The sequence below is a fragment of the Motacilla alba genome, chromosome 21, assembly GCF_015832195.1.
Source record: "Motacilla alba alba isolate MOTALB_02 chromosome 21, Motacilla_alba_V1.0_pri, whole genome shotgun sequence".
In the NCBI taxonomy this organism is placed as follows: Eukaryota; Metazoa; Chordata; class Aves; order Passeriformes; family Motacillidae; genus Motacilla; species Motacilla alba.
In genome coordinates, this window is record NC_052036.1 from 2,333,539 (window position 1) to 2,353,869 (window position 20,331).

The 20,331-nt window shown below is 42.5% G+C and overlaps 1 protein-coding gene across 4 annotated transcripts; it reads left to right on the forward strand.

Annotated features, from left to right (window-relative positions):
- The first annotated feature begins 994 nt into the window (after nt 1–994).
- Nucleotides 995–18,439, forward strand: GABRD (gamma-aminobutyric acid type A receptor subunit delta). 4 transcript variants are annotated; one of them, XM_038159902.1, is made up of 9 exons: nt 997–2,349; nt 9,523–9,635; nt 10,183–10,250; nt 10,601–10,821; nt 11,607–11,689; nt 12,999–13,136; nt 14,044–14,196; nt 14,772–14,983; nt 15,691–18,439. In XM_038159902.1, the coding sequence occupies exons 1-9, from the start codon at nt 2,282–2,284 to the stop codon at nt 15,988–15,990; spliced, it is 1,356 nt and encodes a 451-aa protein (XP_038015830.1). In that variant the 5' UTR covers nt 997–2,281; the 3' UTR covers nt 15,991–18,439. The 4 variants fall into 4 exon arrangements, with proteins under 4 accessions (XP_038015831.1, XP_038015830.1, XP_038015829.1 ...); XM_038159901.1 differs by having other exon boundaries at nt 998–2,349; nt 14,041–14,196; XM_038159904.1 differs by lacking the exon at nt 997–2,349 and adding an exon at nt 2,378–3,289 and having other exon boundaries at nt 14,041–14,196.
- The last annotated feature ends 1,892 nt before the right edge of the window (nt 18,440–20,331 follow it).

Sequence of the window (20,331 nt, forward strand, 5' to 3'; positions counted from 1 at the left end):
TTTTATCTCCTCTCTTCCCTTTGGCAATAGGAGTTTTATTTATTTTGAGGGGGTTCTGCATGCATATGTGTATATATATATATATATATATATATATATATATGTATGTACCAGTCTATTTTAAATATGTATTGTATGTAAAACCAACTAAATCCAAGGCTGAATGACCAAACATTTACCCTTCTTTATAAAATGAGGATATAATCAAGGCCCTTGTAGATAAAATGTAGTTTATTTATCTGAGAGAACTTTCACATGTCTTTTAGGATTGCCATTGTATTTTCACTTGTGTCAATGGTCGCTTTTGTAGCAAGGTCTGTCCTTTCAGAGCATGGTGTGCTTATATCAACACACAAATGCACACATCACACACACGTGTCATCCACACATAAAATCCACTCAGACACAATCCAAATATCCCAAGTGCCTCTGTGGATTTTGGGGCTATTTTTACAGCTATATGCTGAGGATATAGGAAACTGTTCTTTTTCACTAGTAAATTAGGTGACAGCTCTCCAGCCAGAGGAGAGCAACACTGAGGAATTCTCAGCATAGGTATGTAGCCCCCAGCATCATCAGACTTATGAGTAGGAAAAATATGAAAAATCTGAACTGAAAACATCCCAAAAGGTGTGAATGTGTTATATGGAGAGACAAAGTCATTCTGTTCTGTGTGTCACCAGGTAAATTCCATTAAAAATTTTTTCAGTTTACCTCCTTAAAGAAAAAAAAAATCATGCAAATAATCTGCCTCCTTGAGTTAAAATTTGCGTCTTTTCCTCCTTTTTGGATGTTAGCTGCAGGATTGCCATTGAGATGGGCAGAGGGAGGAAAAGATCAGAAAGAAAATAACCTCTTACGTTATTCTCACAGGTTTATGACATGCCTGTATTTGTTGTGTCACATTTGTGCGTGTGTTGTGTACATCTGTTCTCCTGGATTTCATGGGGCTGTTGTTCCCCTCACCCACCACCCCTCAGCAGCCATTTGAAATGTTGGTACTAAATAACAATACAGAACTAACGAGACAAAAAGATGAATTCAGCACTTTACCCCAGGTGCCCCCGTTCATTAGCTTAAGGTACCTGCACAATCATTTTTTGTTTTATGATATAAGTTCTTGAAAATGTCTCCTTCACACTGTTTCCTTTGTGGGTTGGTTTTAAAATTGTCATTCGAGATTGAACAGCACCAAAAAGCCGAGGAGGCGGAGGAGGAGAGAAGGAAAGAGCGAATATGGAGGAGAAAACCGAGTTTGACCTGCAAGTCAAGATGAGCCCGAGGTCCCCAGGAGCCCCGTGGCCGGGTCCCCGCTGTCCCCGTGCCGGCAGCCGCGGTGCCCGGGAGCCGGCGGAGGTCCCGGGAGTTCGCGAGGCACAAGAGGTGGAAGCTGGACGACGGCAGCCCGAGCAGCCCGGGATGGAGCAGTGAGCTGCTCCGAGCGTTTCACTGTAGAGAAGCCCCCCAGGAGCCCGAGAGCGGCGAGGCAGAAGTTTGCGTTGCGGGCTCTGCCCCTCTCGGTGGCAGCGCCGGGCCGGGACAGCGCGCAGCCGGCGGACAGGCGGCATTTCGCTCGGCACGGTCCCGGCTCCGCGGCCGGGGCGCTCGGAGCGATGCTGGGAGCCGGGCTGCAGCTGCGGTGCCCGGGTGCCGCCGGGATTTGCCGGGAGCTCGGGGGGGCGGCGGGGGGCGGCGGCGGCGGCGGTGCCTGCGGTTCACATGCCCCGTGCGGAGCGGGCGCAGCGGCTCCGCGCCCCCGAGCGCCCCGGGACCGGCCGCCCCTGCCCTGGGCTGCGGCCGCAGCTCCTCCCGCTCCTCCCCGGCACGATGCGCGCAGGACGTTAGCGGCTCCGGAGCACTTTGAGTTGCTCCCACCCCGCTCCGTGGGATTAATCTATCCTTTTGGAGGTTATTTTCGGCAGGCAGCCTCGCAGGCGGGCAGAGCGGCCGGAGGAAGAGCCCGCGGCAGGGGAGGGATGCGGGAGCAGGGCAGCGGAGCCGGGCGGGACTGAGCCACCCGCAGAGGAGAGGAGGAGAGGGAAGGAGAAGAGAGGAGAGGAGAGCTGCCCTGCTCCCTGCTCCCGTGCCGGGCTGCCTGCATGGCTCCCGGGCACTGTGGAGATTGTGGGGGCTGCTGCTGCTGAGCAACCATCCATCGCTTTAAACTCAGCCTCAACTTAGCGCAGCAGGCAAGAATGGCAAAGCCACTGGAGCTTTGGAGCTGCCAGGAGAGCCGGGGAACCTGGGTTTTGGTCGCTGCCGTCTAATAAATGGGAGTAAAATGGAATTTCTTACCTGGGTTTTTCCTGCCTTGATTCTACTGTGCACCCAACAGCACAGGTGTATCAGGTAAGAAAACATCTTATCATTTTTTCTTAGACTGGCCTCAGGCAGCCGTTCTCTCGGGGTAGCTGGAGTGAGTGATGCCAGCTCTGGCTGGGGCTCCCACTTTTGCCCAGGGAAGCTTTCTGCACTTATGGGCCACGACTGCTTTGAGTGAGTGTTCAGGAGAAAAAGGGCCCTTGACTGAAGAGTTTCCTTAATGTGCCTCATCTGTTTCAGTTTTTTCTTTCTTCCTTCCCTAGCTGAGAATGCGCTTCTGCCAGTTGAGCAGCAGTTCCTTGGCTTAGTCAAGGGCTGTGTTTTTAGCAGGATGCTCCTGGAACCTTTTCCCAGAGGGCACTTACTCTAAATTGGGGGCAATCACTTTTTGTAAGGCACTGCAATATCCCAGCTCAGCCTCAGCCCCTCCAGCAGCTCTGTAGGGGCCTGCTTGAACACGAAACTCTTCCATAAACCCCAGCACAACCAGTGGGGTATGAGCTGAATAGCTTTGCTTAGGGCCTCCGTAGGTGCCATTAAAACCCCAAAATACAGCCATCCCTTTCTAATGAGTTCATTAAGTCTCTTGAACTTGGGTTAGTGGGAAGAGACTGTCAGAGATCTTAGGGGGAAAAAAATTTGGAGAACACAAACCGCTTTTTAAAATAATAAATTTGAAAGAAAGATGTATATTTGCAGCTCTCAGTCACATTCCCTCCGAAGGTGTTAGCTAGGCAACCAGCGACGGTCTCGGTATATTCTTATTCTCTCCAGATCTGGAGGCTGGATGTGGAGAAAGCTTGCCATGATTACGCAATGAAAATAGAGGGGGGAGTAAAAAAGAACTTGCTGCATGTAAAAACATGCCTACACCCCCCAGAGCTGGGGTGGTTGTGGCATTAGAGGGGTCTTACATCTTCTGCTTCATAGACAGCCTTAATAGCTTCAGAAGAGTGGAAGAGGCAAAGTGGGAACTGTAGTAAAACATCACATTGTTGTTACACATTTTGGAATTAATCAGGGAGATCTGATTTCTTTCACTGGGAAGGAAAAGAATCTTGCTCAAAGTGTCAAGCCAACTGCTCTTAGTCAGGATTGACAGGATGATTTATCCTGTGACCTTGAATCTGTTATCCAGGGTCAGATCCTGACATCCTCAGGCTCTGAAGCAATCCAGTGGTACTGAAGGCAGAGGACATACTGCTTATTACCTAAGGGCACCCAGATCTTGCCCATCATTTCACTGATCCTGTTTCTTCCCCTGCAACTGGTCTACCATTGAAGCTGGGGGTTGAAAAGTGATGTTTGAGTACAGAAGACCAAAAAAAGAGAGAATTTTAAGGAAGAGTCAGTCCTGTCAGCCTCTGTGGCCAAGGTCTGCTCCAAGGCACAGCAAGTGCCAGGAGATGTGTTTGTTGGATACATAATTAATTTTATAATTAATTCCCTAATGGGCTTTCTTTCTCCAGTTACACAATAGTGATGAATTGTTTGGTAGGAATACATCCACTCTTGACAGACTCAGGCAAGGCAAATTCCAACTTCTGAAATTCCAACTGTTCAGGTTGCAGTCTTCCAAATATTTCAAAGTGTGAGACATTCCACGGTCAAGGAGAGCTTCTCTGTTTGGATTCAGGCTTTAGGGGGGCTATGGCAGGACAGTGTTTAATCTTGTAAAAAGGGAGTAGCCTTGCTTGTGTGTGTACTTTGGATCAGTTAAACAGAACTAAAGTGAAATTTTATCCTTTCATTCGTAAAAATATTTTTGGTACGAGATGCTTTCATGAATAGCAGCGTATCAATGGGCAAAACTGCCAATGGCTTCATTTTGAACCCCTGTTTTTGTTTTCTAAATGCAGTGCAATTCAGAATTTTGATGATAGAGGCCATCCAACACCCCTAAATTCTCTGCTCCTGAGTTCTGTGCACTGTATATTGGGAAAAAAGAAAACCAACAAACATATTCCAAAAAGGAAGAACATTTTGGTGATTTTGAAATTCACCAGTAAGACAAAAGAGACTTCCCAAAAGCAAAGCTACCAGTGAAAATAATGTTATGGTTTGGCAGAGGGGGGAAGTGGGAGACTATGCAGGCTGCTTCCTCAGAGCATTTCTGAATACCCTTCTGGGGTGTTTTAGCTGTGTGTGAAGCAATTTCGGTGTCATGTGTGTTATTTGTCTGAGGTGAATGAGCCAAATTCAGCCTAAGTCAGCACATTTTTGTCAGGTAAACATTTTTTTTAAAATAGTGGCTTTTGGTCTGCCCAGGACAGTGATTAGTGGCAAGGAATGTGACATTCAAATGACTGACAGGTCTTCAGGACAAAGACTGTGGCTGCCACTATTTTATCAGGGTTTGAGATGCTGTGGATGCTGCAATAATAAATGTGCCACAGTGAATGAGATCATCTGCAGAAAGACATTTGGGGAAACATTTCTTTATTTGTGTGAGGAAAGAGCACTTCTGAAAGGAGTTTTGGGGTGTGTGTCTGTACTGTGTAATTTCTCACTGAAAGAGATTTTAATTCTCTGATTAGAATAGGTATATATTTAATATTTAAGTTTCCATTCTGTTAAGTGACTTTCATACTCTTGCATTTAATTGTCATTCTGCTGTGTGTCTCCCTAAGCCTTTTACTTCTATTTGTGGAAGCAGAGCAGCTTTAACACGTGAATGTATGCAAAGAGTGGTCCATTTTCTGTAGCTTAAAACTGCCAGAGAGGCTTTGATGTTCTAAAGGTTGCCATGAATTAAGCCTAATGCCTTTTCAATTACATTTCAAAATACAAAACATATTTACAGTGAGCTTCCCTTAGAGTCAGGAATGGCAGATGGGAAGGATATACATACTGCTCTGGATAATCCTGGAGTTTGGCAGAGGTCAGACTGCTCACTGACCTTGCAGGGTATTCCTTGTCTTTTTCCCAAGGAAAAGTTTTCTTCAGTGCTGATGACATCTGGGACATCCATCCCAATGCTTATCAAAATAAAATATACTGATCCCAGTCCTCCAGTCAAACTGTTTTTTCCATCTGCCAGGTTAAAACATCCATGTAACAACAATGTTACAATGCCCAAGAGAATCAGGTTAGCAGATCTAGAGAAGAAACAGAAGATGCAAGAAGTGATTTTTTACAGCTTGCTGCTGTGTGAATTTTTCAGAAGATCAGCGCACCCTCCTGACCAGTGTGGCCTCAAATCGATGTCCTACAGGCCACTGACTTAAATATTCTGAGCTTGTTTTGCAGTGATCCTGGAGATTTTGGCACCGCTGGGCAAAAATGAAATTGCTAATGCTGTCCCTTGCTCAGCTGCTGTTGTGCTCTCATTCACATGGAACTTACAGATTGCCTCTTGCTTTGGTGTGATTTAAATACCAGATATTTTCTGGTGATATTGATCAACTTCTAGCAAGTGTTTTCAAGCAGTGTTCTGGAAGAGAGCAAAGACAGGCTAACGCCTCACTTGTCTGACAAGCCCTTTAAAGATGTGCTGTCCAAGTTGATGGGTGTTTCTCCCCCAGATCACTCCACATTTGTAGGAAGTCCTGGTCCTGCAGCAGCTGGGAGGGAGGTGTCAGCTTGGATTGGAAGAATTTTGGGATATGTGTGCTTTTTATTCTGGAACTGCTAGTACTTAGCTCTGAAAGAGACATTTCTTTGCTCTGTCATGTGACATTCATTGCTTGGAGTTGTTTTCCCTAACCTGTGTCAATATTAGGGAAAGAGGAACTCCACAGGTTTGTGCGGTTCATCAAGGGGATTTCCTTTCCCTTGTCTATGCAGGAGAACTCACGATTGCTTTCATGGTTAGACAGCAGAAATCCATTTTCAATGAGCTCAGCTGAAGTTCTCCCCATGCTCCAGATATGGACAGATGCAAATATATTCTCAAAAATATCTGCTTGAAACGAGATGTGTTCAGAGTCAGAGTGTGGATGATCTTCAGCTTTACCTTTGGGAATGACTTCCAGAGGGATAGAGGTCCCCAGGGCTGCTGCCATTCAGCCAGTGAGGCCTCCACACTGGCCTGCTGCAAACTGAAGAGAAGCTTTTCAGGAGCTCTTTTACCCCTTGGATTTGACAAATCAATATCTTGATTTTACAAAGTCCTTTTTTTTTTTTTTTACTGAAACAAGCTTTACAGCAGCTTACACTGGGAAGTGAAGTTGCTGAATCAACTAATAATAGTTGCCTTTCTTTTCATCCTTACTGCTTACACTACGAAAAGTTAATCCCTTCCAATGCATCTTTTCTATGCTGGTCTTCCTTTTTCATGTACAATAATGAATAATATTTTAGGCCATATATAATCCCAACTGCTTATCAAGGATGAAGGAAATTCTCCTACCATTCTTCTTGCAACTTTAAAGCTGGATGTGATGTGTAGAAGTCTAGAGGAATCATTCAAAGGAGTTTTCACCACATGGTAAATCGAGCCATAAAATTATTTCAGCTGTAATATTTTAATAACCCCCCTGGTATTAAGTGCATATAGCTCCAGTAACTCCAGCACATTTGTTACACTGATGATCTGACCCTAAGGCTTTATTAATAATAGAAACAAGATTTATTTTAATTGTGTCATGGATATTTAAGTAAAACTCCCTCTAGATTGTAATCTGCTTAAAACACATGGCAGGCTATAGCCCTGAGTCTTTAACCCGACTCTCATCATTTTAACTTCCTTGGAGCTGCACGGCTTTCCTTAATGCCATTAAAATAGAATCCTGACACAGGAGAGCAGCTGAACTCCAGGCTTTGTCAAAACATGATCAGCACACGGGATCCATCACTACCGTGCTGTCACCTCCTGACTTGAATTCTGTTTTCAAAACACTTTACTGAACTTGCTTGCTGCTTTAGCAACAGAAGCTGAAAAGCATCACCTTCTATTGACAAGTCAAAGAGATTTTCAGCAGATATATTCATTCAGGTGTGTTGTAGCTATTGAATTAGGAAAAGACACGGAGTACTATTGCTGTGGGTCTTCTGGGCAGCTAGGACTTGGTGAAGGGGAGATCTTGACTCCATTTCAGAAGGCTGGTTTATTATATTATGAGATATATTCCATTAAAAACACCACACTATAACTACACTACAAAGAACAGAGAGAAAAGAATCATCAGAAGGCGAGACAGGAATAGAAAGGAATGAATAACAAAGTTCTGTGACTCCCAGAGAGTCCCAGAGCTGCTGCCCCCTGGACTGGCCACCAAGCAGAAACATCCCACACTGACCAACTGAGGAAGCACCTGCTGCATCCCACAGCAGCAGATCACAAATTGTTTACACTTGAAGCTGAGGCCCTTCAGCTTCTCAGGAGAAGAAAATCCTAGCAAAGGGATTTTCATAAAATATCACAACCACAGAATACCATTCTTTACGTAGAAAAGGAGCTCTGACATTTCACTGATTAGAAGCACCTTTCCATGTCTATGGCTGGGGCTTGTGAATTACAAATAAGTATGTTTTTAAACCAACTTATTATAAAGCTATAATTACATTACAGTAAATAATGAAGGTTGGATGATTGAAAGACCAGCAGTCTGACAGAAAGAAGTGTTCATATAGTTGATGAGACCCAATAAAGAAGGAAAAACCTCTGTCGACATCTGTTATAAATCTTCAAAGCCCTTGTCTAAATCAATTATGTTATTCCAATTTATGTAGCTGAGAACATGTCTTGGAGTGTTCCAAGATCCCTCCTCAGAAGAGGTAGAGGGACCTGAGAAATGGCTGGGATAGGAATTTGAGATGAACATGCAACTGTGTTATAAATGCAGTTTAACATCACATTTTGCTGGGAACAAACGAAGTTTCACTTGGAGCAGTGTCCCTGTGCCGGGAGGTCACAGAAGCTTTGACAGCTCTGCTAATGCAAGACTTCAGTGTCTGTGCTGCTCAAAACTTGCATTTACACATTGTAATCCCAGAACTCCTTCCTTATATAATTGAGTCCAGACAAGAATTTTATGACCAGGGCAATCAAAGGTTTTTCTTTCAGTCTCCCGTGAGAAGAGTTGGTTATTGTAGGATACTCTGTTCCTGTGCTGGCAATAAGTGCTCGTGCTGAGCTGAATGCCCAGGCTGGCATATTTTGGAGAGAAAAAACCATGTGCTTTATGTGGGTCAATGTCACATGAACACTCTAAGAAAGTTATGTAAGTACCAAGGCAGAATGTGTTTGTGGTGTATTACTCTGCAGCCTTCCACAGATATTTAACCATTTCTCTTCTGTTACAAGTCAGAGGTACCTCTCCAAGGCCACATTTATGGCTGGGCTCAGTGCAAGATGCTAAACCAGTGCTCAGGCGGCTTTGATCCAGTACTTGCATTCAGTCACAAATTACTGGGAAGTCTTCTCTTTGCAAATGGTGGTGGCAGATGTTGTCCCAGCCCTTCATTTATCTCTTCCTGCCCTGTCAGTCACAGAGCACTGAGAGGAATGAAGTGAGCAGGCACAGATCTTCAACTGGAGCCTGCCAGGTTTACCAGATAATGAAGGCCACACAACCTTTCCTTTGTTTGTCAGAGATGGTGGAATTTCTACATCACTGCTTGTGCCGGGGCTGAGGGGCTGCCAGGGGCTGGCAGATGGCAACCAGACCCTGGGCTAAAGTCTTCAAGGAGCATCACTGGCCTGGCACGAAGAGGCACCTGAGAGAGGGAGCCTGGTTGCTGGGAGAGGCTGTGCCATGAGCACAAATGCCACAGCAACACATCTTCTCCCAAGCAAAACCTACTGCCTGCTCTCCAGATTCCAGATGTGCAGTTTTTCCTGTTTTCCTGTCACATTTGACAATGCACCAGGCTTCTTGATCTCAGCTGTTCCATAGTAAGAAGCTGTCACAGCTGCATTTCAGAGTTCACAGATGCATTTCAGCCAGTATACAAAATATCTTTGTTTCCCTCATGCTTTTTCTAAGTTTCTAAATCTATTTTTCCTACTTTTTTATTTAGAAAGAAAAACTTTAAAAAGTATGTGCTTGTACTTAAAGAAGCCACAGTCTTGCCTGAAATTTGTTTTGATTTAAACAGAAATATCTGAAATGGTTTTCCTACCTCTAAAAATCTCCAGTATAGCTGATTCTACTGTAGGTGGTCTCTGGTGTAAAATGAGTCAATAAACTTCCATTTGCTGTCATTCTTCTGTTTGTAAACATGGGAAATTTGAAGATACTTATTCTCTTTACCCAGAGCTATGAGTGACATCGGAGATTACATAGGTTCCAACATCGAAATCTCCTGGTTGCCCAACCTGGATGATTTGATGAAAGGGTACGCACGAAATTTCAGGCCTGGGATTGGAGGTGAGACTTGGAGAATGAATAATGTCTCTTTGGTTCTTACAATCCTTCTGATGTTTATGAGAAATTCATACTTTAAAGAATTAAAAAGTTGTGATTATCTTTTACTTGGATGCTGGAAAAAATAACAATCAACATTTTGCTTGATTTTGACAAGAGACAGACTGTTGGACAACAACACAGCTTCTGATGCAGTTCTTAAATCGTTGACATCTAAGTTGAAGGGATTTTGTATTTCATTAAATGGTGATAATTTCTGCATCTGCTTGAAGTCATGCTGTCTTAAACTAGATAAAGTGATTTCCAGAAAGGATTCTGTGATTTTCAGTAGTTGTGATTTTATCTTGTGTCTCTTATCACTGAAGTGAGGTGTGCTGTTGGAAATTGAGGGCACAATTGGGAAAAGATTTAAAACTCTTGCTTTAAGAATGTACTTTATAATGGGAAACCCTTCAGTGAACTGATGAAAGAATTACCAGTCAGGGGTCACTGATATTTTTGTGGGCACTGTGATGATATAAATCACCCCATTCAAACATTTTTTCCTCAGGTCCTCCCGTTAATGTTGCTCTGGCAATCGAAGTAGCCAGCATTGACCACATCTCAGAAGTGAACATGGTACAGTATCAGATTTTTTAGTTTTGCTTTAAAAAAAAGCAAAGGTTCAAAACCAGAAGCTGTATTTGTTGAGCTATGTAAACTGATTTTCTCTGTCAAGACCTATGCAACCCTTGCAATGTGTAACATTGATATTGAATCACTTTTTTACATCTTGTGCTTATCCATAGTAGGAGCATATGACCAAAACGCAAATGCTTGGGCAGCTCCCTGGCTGACTAAGTATAAAAATATGTATTTTCACTGAAAGCAAATAATATATTTCTAGGCTAAGACATTGATTTTTGGCTAAGTTCCAAGACATTATCATTGTCAGCATCACTTCTTAATTAGGATTTCTCTTGTCACAGGAATACACCATGACAGTGTTTTTGCACCAGAGCTGGCGAGACGATCGTCTGTCTTACAACCACACCAACGAAACTCTGGGCTTGGACAGCAGGTTTGTGGACAAGCTCTGGTTGCCAGATACTTTCATAGTCAATGCCAAGTCTGCCTGGTTCCATGATGTGACTGTGGAAAACAAACTTATCCGGCTCCAGCCAGATGGAGTCATTTTATACAGCATCAGGTGAGTGACAAACAGTACAGGTGTTGTGTGTTAACTTTTTGAACATTTTATAATCACTCAGCATTCCTAGGAGGATTTCCTAAAATAATTATTGGTTAGAAATGGAATAAAAGCTCCTATCTCCCTATCCTTCTCTTTATGAGAAGTCAGGAAGGTCTCTTGGGCAGCACTAGCACATTTTGCACTGCACAGTCACTGATCATGTCCGGAATGCCCTCAGTGGGAGAGAAGCCTCTCATGCCTTTGGTCACTAGGCAAAGAGGTGCTGAATACAGAGCAAAGATTCTGTTCTCCACTCCCTCACTTTATTTTCCAAGGGAACCGTGAGCCTGATTTAGGCTCAGCTTGCCCATCTTTCACACAAAGTAGCATTTCTCACTTTTGAAGAGGGCTCTGGCTAGAACTCAGTAACTATATTGACAGTTAATTGTGTAACGTTCTGAAAAATAATGAATGTGCACCTTTGAAACTGTGAGTCCAAAATCCCCCTTAAGGTATTGGTAGTGATCTTGGGGACAGTGAAAGGGAGGAGATTGAATCAGAAAATTCCTTTTTATCATCAGCAGCAGCTGCAGAATCCTCTGATGTTAGACAAGTCATTTGACCTTTTTCCAATTCCCTCTGCCTCTGGGTTTCCCACAGGCTCGGGCAGCAGCCAGCAGGACTTTGAAAACAGTTTCCTTTGTTAGTATTAAGGTTTCAAAGTTTTCCACTCAGTCTTTTGAGTTCTGAGGAAAAGGCTCTGTCTGAATGTCACTAACTGGTGTTCCTGTCGCTCCAAACAGGATTACCTCAACAGTGGCCTGTGACATGGACCTTTCCAAGTACCCGATGGATGAGCAGGAATGCATGCTGGATTTGGAGAGCTGTAAGGGCTGAGTACCTCTGTGTTTTGCGTAAAGCCTGCATACGTGGTGCTGAGATAGCTGGACTTGGCTGGGATGATTCTGCTTTAGTCACTTGGGGTTTAAGGGAGCAGAAATCTCTTCATTCCCTGTGTTGGGCATTAGACTGTGGACTTTTCAATACCAGTTCAACCCTGGTCCAATCCAAATCTTTAGGATTTGATTTAGGGACGATGCACAGTGTACAGTCCTGCTGACAAACGTCTGGAACTTTGTGCTTCATGTGAAACCTTGTGCAGTTGTGACAGTCACTGGCATTACTGAGGTTTGTATCAAATCCAGTGAGAACAAGGAGAAAAGCCCACAGGCAAAATGTGATGTGCTATTTTTAATTTATGAGAAAATAGGAAAAAGAAAGAATTCCATGCTTTTAATGAATGCCATTGTGACTAACCTTCACATAGCTCCTTAACTTGCCTTGGCATTCGTGTATCTGTTACAGAGAGATCCATCAGAATACTGCATGGATGGGCTTAATTCATTTGTGCTCACAAAGGAGGGTGAAGAATGGATTTATATTTTATCCAGCTTGTATTTAATCTATGATCAGCATGTAATTCCCATGAGCATTAATACTTCTGAATGAAAATCACCGTTGACACAAGCAGGGACCACCCAGCCAGGGAAAATGGATCTGGTTTTCAGATCAAGGATCTGCGGGTCCTGAGGGTTGCAGAGATCTGGGAACAGCAGGTCCTCAGCAGATCCCTTGGCCTGTTGATGCAAGTTTCTAGTTTTCTTTTTTGTCACTGACTTTGTTTTCTAGGCTGTTAACCACAATACCATTTTATCCTGTCAGAAATAGCAATCTACAGTTTTACTTACATAATCACCAAATGCAGAGGCAGCAGACAGTGCCCCAGCAATTCATTCCCTCTCTCAGGGAGTTCTGCAGGGAGTTTTGCTGGGGGTTGAGGGTTTTAATTGAATTTAAGGGTTTTCATTTCAGTGAAGCAAACAGAAATAAAGTCTCTTTAAACAAATGGATGCTTTAGTAGCAAGTTGTCAATGAACAGCAAAACTAGGGAAGATTGATTTCCTGTGGATTTGCATATTACATAAATCCTCTCATTCATATCCCCCTTTCTGTCATGGCCCTTGTGCCCTGCACCTCTCCAAAGCAGAGGGAATTATCCACACTGAATCTCAGCACGTTTGTAACATGTCTGCTGGAAATCAGCATAGTTCTCAATGAGAGAACTTCTACTGTGAATTCTCTAAGCTCTGAATTTCCCCCTTGAACTTCGTGTTTATTCAGCTTTCTTTTGGCAGATGGCTACTCTTCAGAGGACATTGTCTACCACTGGTCAGAAAACCAGGAGGAGATCCATGGGCTGGATAAGCTGCAGCTTGCTCAATTCACAATTACCAATTACCAGTTCACAACAGAAATTATGAACTTCAAATCTGGTAACAGAATCTTTCTTCAATTCAGGGACAGTATCTGACTCTTTCCCGCAGAGAGAAACCTCCTCTATCTATAATAGAAAATCCTTCTTCTTAAGTAACTAATTTAAGAACCTGTCAGGTTTCTGATAAGAGTTTCCTTCATCTTCCACTTGTAAGAAGTGCCATTCTTTGCTGAGCCTCTAGGTAGCCACTGTACTGTCCTTTAGCTCTCTCTGCTTGACAAAATACTGCATGGAGTAGCCAGACAGCACTTGAAAAAAAGCACTTGAGGTATAGCTCACATTTTCTTGACCTAATTTGCAACTTCAGATCAAGAAAAATTTCCATTAGCTCTGATGTTATGGAGCTTATGACGTGCACTCAGATCAGTCTAATTCTACCCCGTAGAAGTCAGTGGTGTGTATGTCTATCACTGGGCTTATTGCAATGTTTGTACAAGATTGGAGTCATTTCTTTCCTGCTGATTTTTCATCCTCTTTCATGTATTCAGATTCTCATTTATGCTGCACATCTCCTCTAAGCTCTTTTTTGAGTTTGAAATTAACTTGGCCTTTTAAAAAATCTAAATTTAGTATCTGGAGGACTTTCTACAGCAGATGATAAGACAGTACACATTTTGAAGCAATACTGTTATTTGAGAAGACTCATGATTTTATTTTCAGATCTGGCATTGATATGACCTGAGACAAATCATTTGACCTATTCTTAGCTGATGAAAGCTGCAGAACCTCGTGCAGGGTTTCTGAAGCATCAATCCAACAGCATTCAAAAAAGCTTTTTGTGACCCTTGTGCAGAAGATGCTATAGAGTGTAGCTCTGTGTCATTATCTGAAATGTCATTTTAAATATCAATCTAACTGTAATTCACGCAGCCAGAATCTCTTCTGCCCGCTCTCTTTTCCAGCAGGTCAGTTTCCCAGGCTCAGTCTCCACTTCCACCTTCGGCGAAATCGAGGAGTTTACATCATCCAGTCCTATGTCCCTTCCATCCTGCTGGTGGCCATGTCGTGGGTGTCCTTCTGGATCAGCCAGTCAGCTGTGCCTGCCAGGGTGTCACTAGGTAAAACAGATGGCTTGGGGACGCAGGGGGAAGGGAGTGCTCAAGTGGGAATTGTGCTCTCTGATAATCCTCATTAAGGTGCATTTCTGACCGCTGTGTTTACATTGCAGAAGGGAGGGTTCTTTGAAAGATTTCTCTCCTGGTTTAATTTCTGTCGTGTTATCAGAGCAGCTGCCTCGGTAAGGAGCAGCAAATAACCACCTAGGGAGGGTTAAAAGCAGTAATGACTGTGAAAGAAATGAAAGAATTGATTTGAAGGAACTGGGACAGTGACAAGAAAAGTGTTCCTGGAGTTTATGGGTCTGTTTCTCTGACTAAGGATTGCTAGTCCAGATGTAAAAGTGTTTGAGGGTTAATTCTTTGGGTTTTGTTTCTCCTGATCTAGGACGAAACCAAGGATAACTTGTTCAAAGCTGCCTTAGTCATACAAATACAGTTTCTTAAAAATTCCCGTCTTGAAAATCAGAAGCCACAGTATTAAGGGGATTTTACTGTGAAAATAATCCTCAGCCTCATATTAATAAATATATTTATGTACATTAGGGCATATCTTTCTCTCTCATTCTACCCTGAAGGTATCACCACTGTTCTTACCATGACCACTCTGATGGTCAGTGCCCGATCCTCGCTCCCACGAGCCTCTGCCATCAAGGCACTGGACGTTTACTTCTGGATCTGCTACGTGTTTGTCTTTGCTGCCCTGGTGGAATATGCCTTTGCACATTTCAATGCTGACTACATGAAAAAGCAGAAGAACAAGATAAAGGCGAGAAGGCAGAGTGCAGAGGTCAGTAAGTGTGATACTGGGAAATCACAGCAATCACCCTGCTTCATGAGCTTTTACTACAAATTCTTCCTGAGAAGAAAGGCTTTGAGAATGTTCTCTCTGGTGCCTCAGGAATTCAGAGCATGTAAAGCTATAATGTGGTAGCACAGAGTCTTCCATCAGTTCTGCCAAAGCAGGGGTTGGATCCCATTCCCCACATATGGATCCCAGGGGTGTTTCACCATGCTGGTGCCATGGATAGCTTGGATGAATGACACTGTTCTTGCCCTACTGTAGGTATGATATTTTGTGAAAATCCCTTTGCTAGGATTTTCTTCTCCTGAGAAGCTGAAGGGCCTCAGCTTCAAGTGTAAACAATTTGTGATCTGCTGCTGTGGGATGCAGCAGGTGCTTCCTCCATTGGTCAGTGTGGGATGTTTCTGCTTGGTGGCCAGTCCAGGGGGCAGCAGCTCTCGGACTCTAGGACTCACAGAACTTTGTTATTCATTCTTTTCTATTCCTGTCTGGCCTTCTAATGAATCTTTCTCTCTGTTCTTTGTAGTATAGTTATAATGTAGTCTTTTTTAATGTAATATATATCATAATATAATAAACCAGCCTTCTAAAATACAGTCAAGATTTCTCCTTCCCTTCACCAAGTCCTAACAGCCCCAAAGCCCCACGGCAATACCCTACAAACTGCCATTATTCTCCTCTTTCCTTTGCAGATCAACGTGAAGAATGCCATTGTTCTGTTTTCCCTCTCCATAGCTGGTGTGAGCCAGGAACTGGCCATTTCCAACAGGCAGCACCGAATTCCCAGGAGCCTGCCTGGATCGTATGGCACAATAGAAATAGAAACTGGAGAGACAAAACAGCAGCAGGGAATGAAACTGGACAAAAAGACTGGCCTGAAGTCCCTGTTCAAGCCCATTGATGCTGACACCATTGACATTTATGCCAGAGCCGTGTTCCCAGCAGCCTTTGCAGCAGTCAATGTCATATACTGGGTTGCATACACAATGTAAAGGCAACAAAAAAAGGAAAATTCTGCCCAAGACCTACAAACTGAACAATACCCACAGGCTAAAAAGCCCTCACTGAAACTGAATTGAGGCACCTCTTCTCAAAGTATTTTCCAACGAGCTCAAACACGTCCAAAGTCAAGAAGGTCCTGCTATGAATTCCTACTTAAAGCAGCAATTTATTGCTGGCCTGATTTGATACGTAGGACTGCACTCTGCCAAACAATTCCAGCTCTTCCTTTCCTGTAATACCACGAGACAACTTTTCATATGTACATATTTGTAGCAAAAGTTGAAATCTTAAATGACCATGGTTTTCCTCCACTTCAGGGTTGATCAGTAATGAAGATTTGGCTTTTCACACTCAGATCATTTCCTTTTTATTTGTAATGAAAGAGCTCATTCCTCACTTCTGCACGAGTGGTTTTCTGCATCTGTGGGCTGGTCTAGGTTTAACAGTAGTGCTAAAGTTGGAGTTTTTAATCAGAAAAATCTCACGAACAAAGAAAAAGGGAATAGAGGGAAGTGGAGGTTTTTTCTTAAAATATTATTTGTCTTGGATAAAGTATTGAAAAATTTCAATGCTCTTAGTCACAGCATGAAATAAAATATACTACATAAAATTCTACTGAATTGTTAATAATGACTGTATGACATTTCAGATCTGAGCTAATGAAAGTTTAAACACTTAAACACAGAAATGTTTATTAGTTTAATAGGTCCCCAAATAGACAAAGTGATTTAGAACCACCGGAAAGGCTCAGGCTTCCTGTGTTAGACTGGGAAAAATTTGAAAGGTGCTTGATAATGAAGGAAGTCAGACTCCATTTGCAGGAATGACTTTAGAATTTGTTCTGTTAATTTTCACTGAGAATCTACCATGTGTGCCTCTGAAAATATCCTTTTTGAATCTGTCCCTAAATAGCTGAGGGAAGTAAAAAAATTTCATAACTGTCTTTAAGTTATTCCGTTGCTTTGGATATTTTTGCTGGTTTTATTCAGAGGCTGACCTAATCTCTTCGGCCTCTTCACTTCCATTATTCAACAGTGAAATTTATGGGTCCTCATACACACTGCTTAATTCAGGACTAGATCTCTCACCCAACTCATGCAAAATAACACTTTGTTCTGTAAATAATCTCAGTGAGCTCAGCGAGTGAACACAGTACTCACAACAAACCAGTTTCACAATTATTCTCTAAAATCTCTACAGTAAATATATTAGAATATGGATTAAAACAACTAAAATATTGTTAATGTAGGAAGCCAATGTCTTACATTACAAAAGGGCAATTTATTTTCAGGATATTGTTGCTTTGAAAGTGAGAGGTTGTTTTAAAAATAGAGAGTGCCACAAAAGAAAAGGTGAAATGAGAGAGAGGGAAGAAGGAAGCAAAGCAAGAGGCTGAAAGCTGCAAGGGAAAGGCTCATGGAGAGAGACTAAGCCAGAAACTGTAGGTGAGAGAAGAGCTTTGCTGGCATTTAAGATGGAGCTCTTGAATGTGTGGCTGACAATTAATACTTGCAATAAGGGTGAAAGGAGGATTTGACCCTGGTGGAGAATGTGCACATTCCTCCTGCCTTAACTCAGCTGTGATTTAAAGTTTGATTTCATACGACCAGCACTGAAAGATAAAACATTTTAGCACTGATTTATAACTTAGAATGAGATTTGCTCAGTATCAGTGAAGTAAGAAAGAGAATGCTTTGAAGAAAAAAATAATGATCTAGAACTGGGCTGTAATAGAAAATATGCTCCACTGTAGGTCTTAGGGTCACCTCAATCTTTAGTTTCTGGCATCATGGAAAAGCTGTCAGCCAACAGAGTGCTGCAAAACCCCAAGTGACATCAAGCTGTGATTGTTCCACCAAGCCCTCACCAACCCAGCCCTGCAGACACCTGGATTCTGCTCCCACACCTCACCACCGAGCTGCTGGGGAGTCTCAGTCAAGACCTTCCACTGCATCATCTGAAAAATTGCTAGAATGATTTCTTTCTATATCTTTGAGCTTTACAGAAGAAAAGCTCTTCAGGAGAATGAAAACCTCCTATCCTCCAGCTAGGTAAGTGCATCCAATCAGTGCTTTCATGGTACTATTTACCATTGTTTCTGAGGCTCACATACCGAATCAAGTATCACTCAAATGTCACCTTACCCGCAAAGCAAATGAAAATCTGCATCTCTTTCAATATATTCAGGTAATCAAGCTTTTTTCTTTCCCTCCCGCTTCTCCTCTTTCTAATTTGTTTTTCCTGTTGTTTGTTCCCGATGCTGATGGAATGCTGCATTTCAGAAATACACTATATTTTTTCCTAAGTGTGTTTTTGGTCATAATCACTTTCTCTCCAAGGAAACGCCACCTCTTCTGCCTTCTTCTGAATAAATCCTACAGCTCCATATAATGATTTAATGCAGAGTGGAATAAAAGCAGCAGAAGCATGACTTTACAATGCCTTCTCCTTACTAAGTCGTTGCTTTTTCCATGGTCCATCACCACAAAAATATTACATCCTTTAGAAAGACCACAGTGCCACCTTCTCTGTTACACTTGCAAAAATCAGAAATAATCTTTAGTTGAAAATTAGATTAACTTTTTCTGGGAAAGCAGAATCCAGCCTTTTTGTATCCCACTGTTTCCTCCAGCTATTAGTTTATTGTGTAGCCCGTCAATGTCAATAACTTCTCTAAGAGTGAAATTATTGACTAAATCCAGCTGGAGGAATATTCACAGCAAGTTCCTGAGGACTGCAAATCCTAAGAAAACAATCCATGATTTTGGAGTTAAAGTTATTAAAGAGCAGAGAAGGAAGCACTACCCTAGTCCCTCTAGTGTGCAGTGGCTGGTTGTTGAGAGTAATTAGCAAGAAGGTGGCTGCAGATATTATAAAGGCAATGTCCAATCGAATTACTTCAGCAGTAATAGTTTGTAACTGTGCACCTGACATAGCTCCCTACACTGCAGCCAACTGACTGATCACATGGGGATATTGGACAAAATTAGTTGCTTCTCCATCTGGGAGACACTCACAGGCTGCGTGTCCTGCTGACTGCTCCAGAAGATTTATTCAGTGAATTTTTTCTCCAGTTTGACTGCAGATCTTCAAGGTGCACAGCTCAGCGTGACTGATCAAAGTAAAAGGTGGCAGCAATCTCCTCAAAAAAACCCAAAGCCAGAATGTCAGAGTACCTACAGTGATGGAGACAGAAGCATAAATAAAAGGCAAAAAATATCTCAGAAGGTTGCAGGGAGTTGGAGAAGTGCCCTGTGAGCACACATATGGCAACGTGTCCATCCCAGGAACAAGGGGATCTGAGGGGAGAACAGGAGTTTCAGCTGCTGTTGTTGTGCTTGCATGAGTAGCACAAGACAAAACACCTCCATCAACAAGAGGGAGATTTTCTTAAATTGGTTTCCAGAGCCAGAAACTGAAAATTCAGATGCCATTCAAACTTTTGAGGAGACGTTTCAGTACAGGAGTATGGTGAACTGATTGGAGTCTTGCATAAATTTGAATCTTCTATACTTTTGTGTGTGCTTCACTTTTTTTTTTTTTTTTTCATTTAAAATCATCGCATTTAAAAACCCTCAGACATTACTGCTTTAGACCTATTAACATCTAAAGACAATTCCCTGTTCAACTCTAATTTCATGATGCCCTTAATAAAGTGAAATAAGCCAGATTTGATGTCAGCTGAATGCTGACTTTGGATAGGTTGTACTAGTGCCATAAAAAAAAGTATGTGACAGATGAGAAGGCACTTTTTCTGTGCTGCACCTGAAAGCATTTGTGTTCCTCTCAGCAATTTATAGTACTGCTCTATGGACTGGCGTGTCTGTGAGAAAAAGAGTGGGATATGTGTTAATGTAATCATTCTAAATGTGAAGTGTTAATAAAATGTAGATATACAGAAATTGGAGCTCCTATAAACGGACAAAATAGGCATTCCAGCTATTGAACTGGAAGATAAAATGCATTAGAAGGAAAATCAGAATGACCCTAGAGATTTCAGCCCGTAATGACATCCTGCCTTTTTAGCACCCAAGGGTTTGCAAAACTCTCCTTTGGCCTTGACAACAGAAGAGGAAGCACCATTGTGTGCTCATGAGAGCTTTCTGGGGGGCACTTATGCACAGTGCTGTACTGATGTGAAAAAATAGCTATTGCTGCCTCATGAGGTTGGAAAGAATCAGAAAGCACAAGAGGAAAGATGAAGAAGAGCGAGATACTGCATTTGCTTGAAGATAATGCTGGCATTAATAGTGACAGCACTATGAAGAGGTTAAAAACCAGAAATGTCTGTCCTGTTTCTGGGTAAAAAGGAAAGCATTTATCCCAGTTAA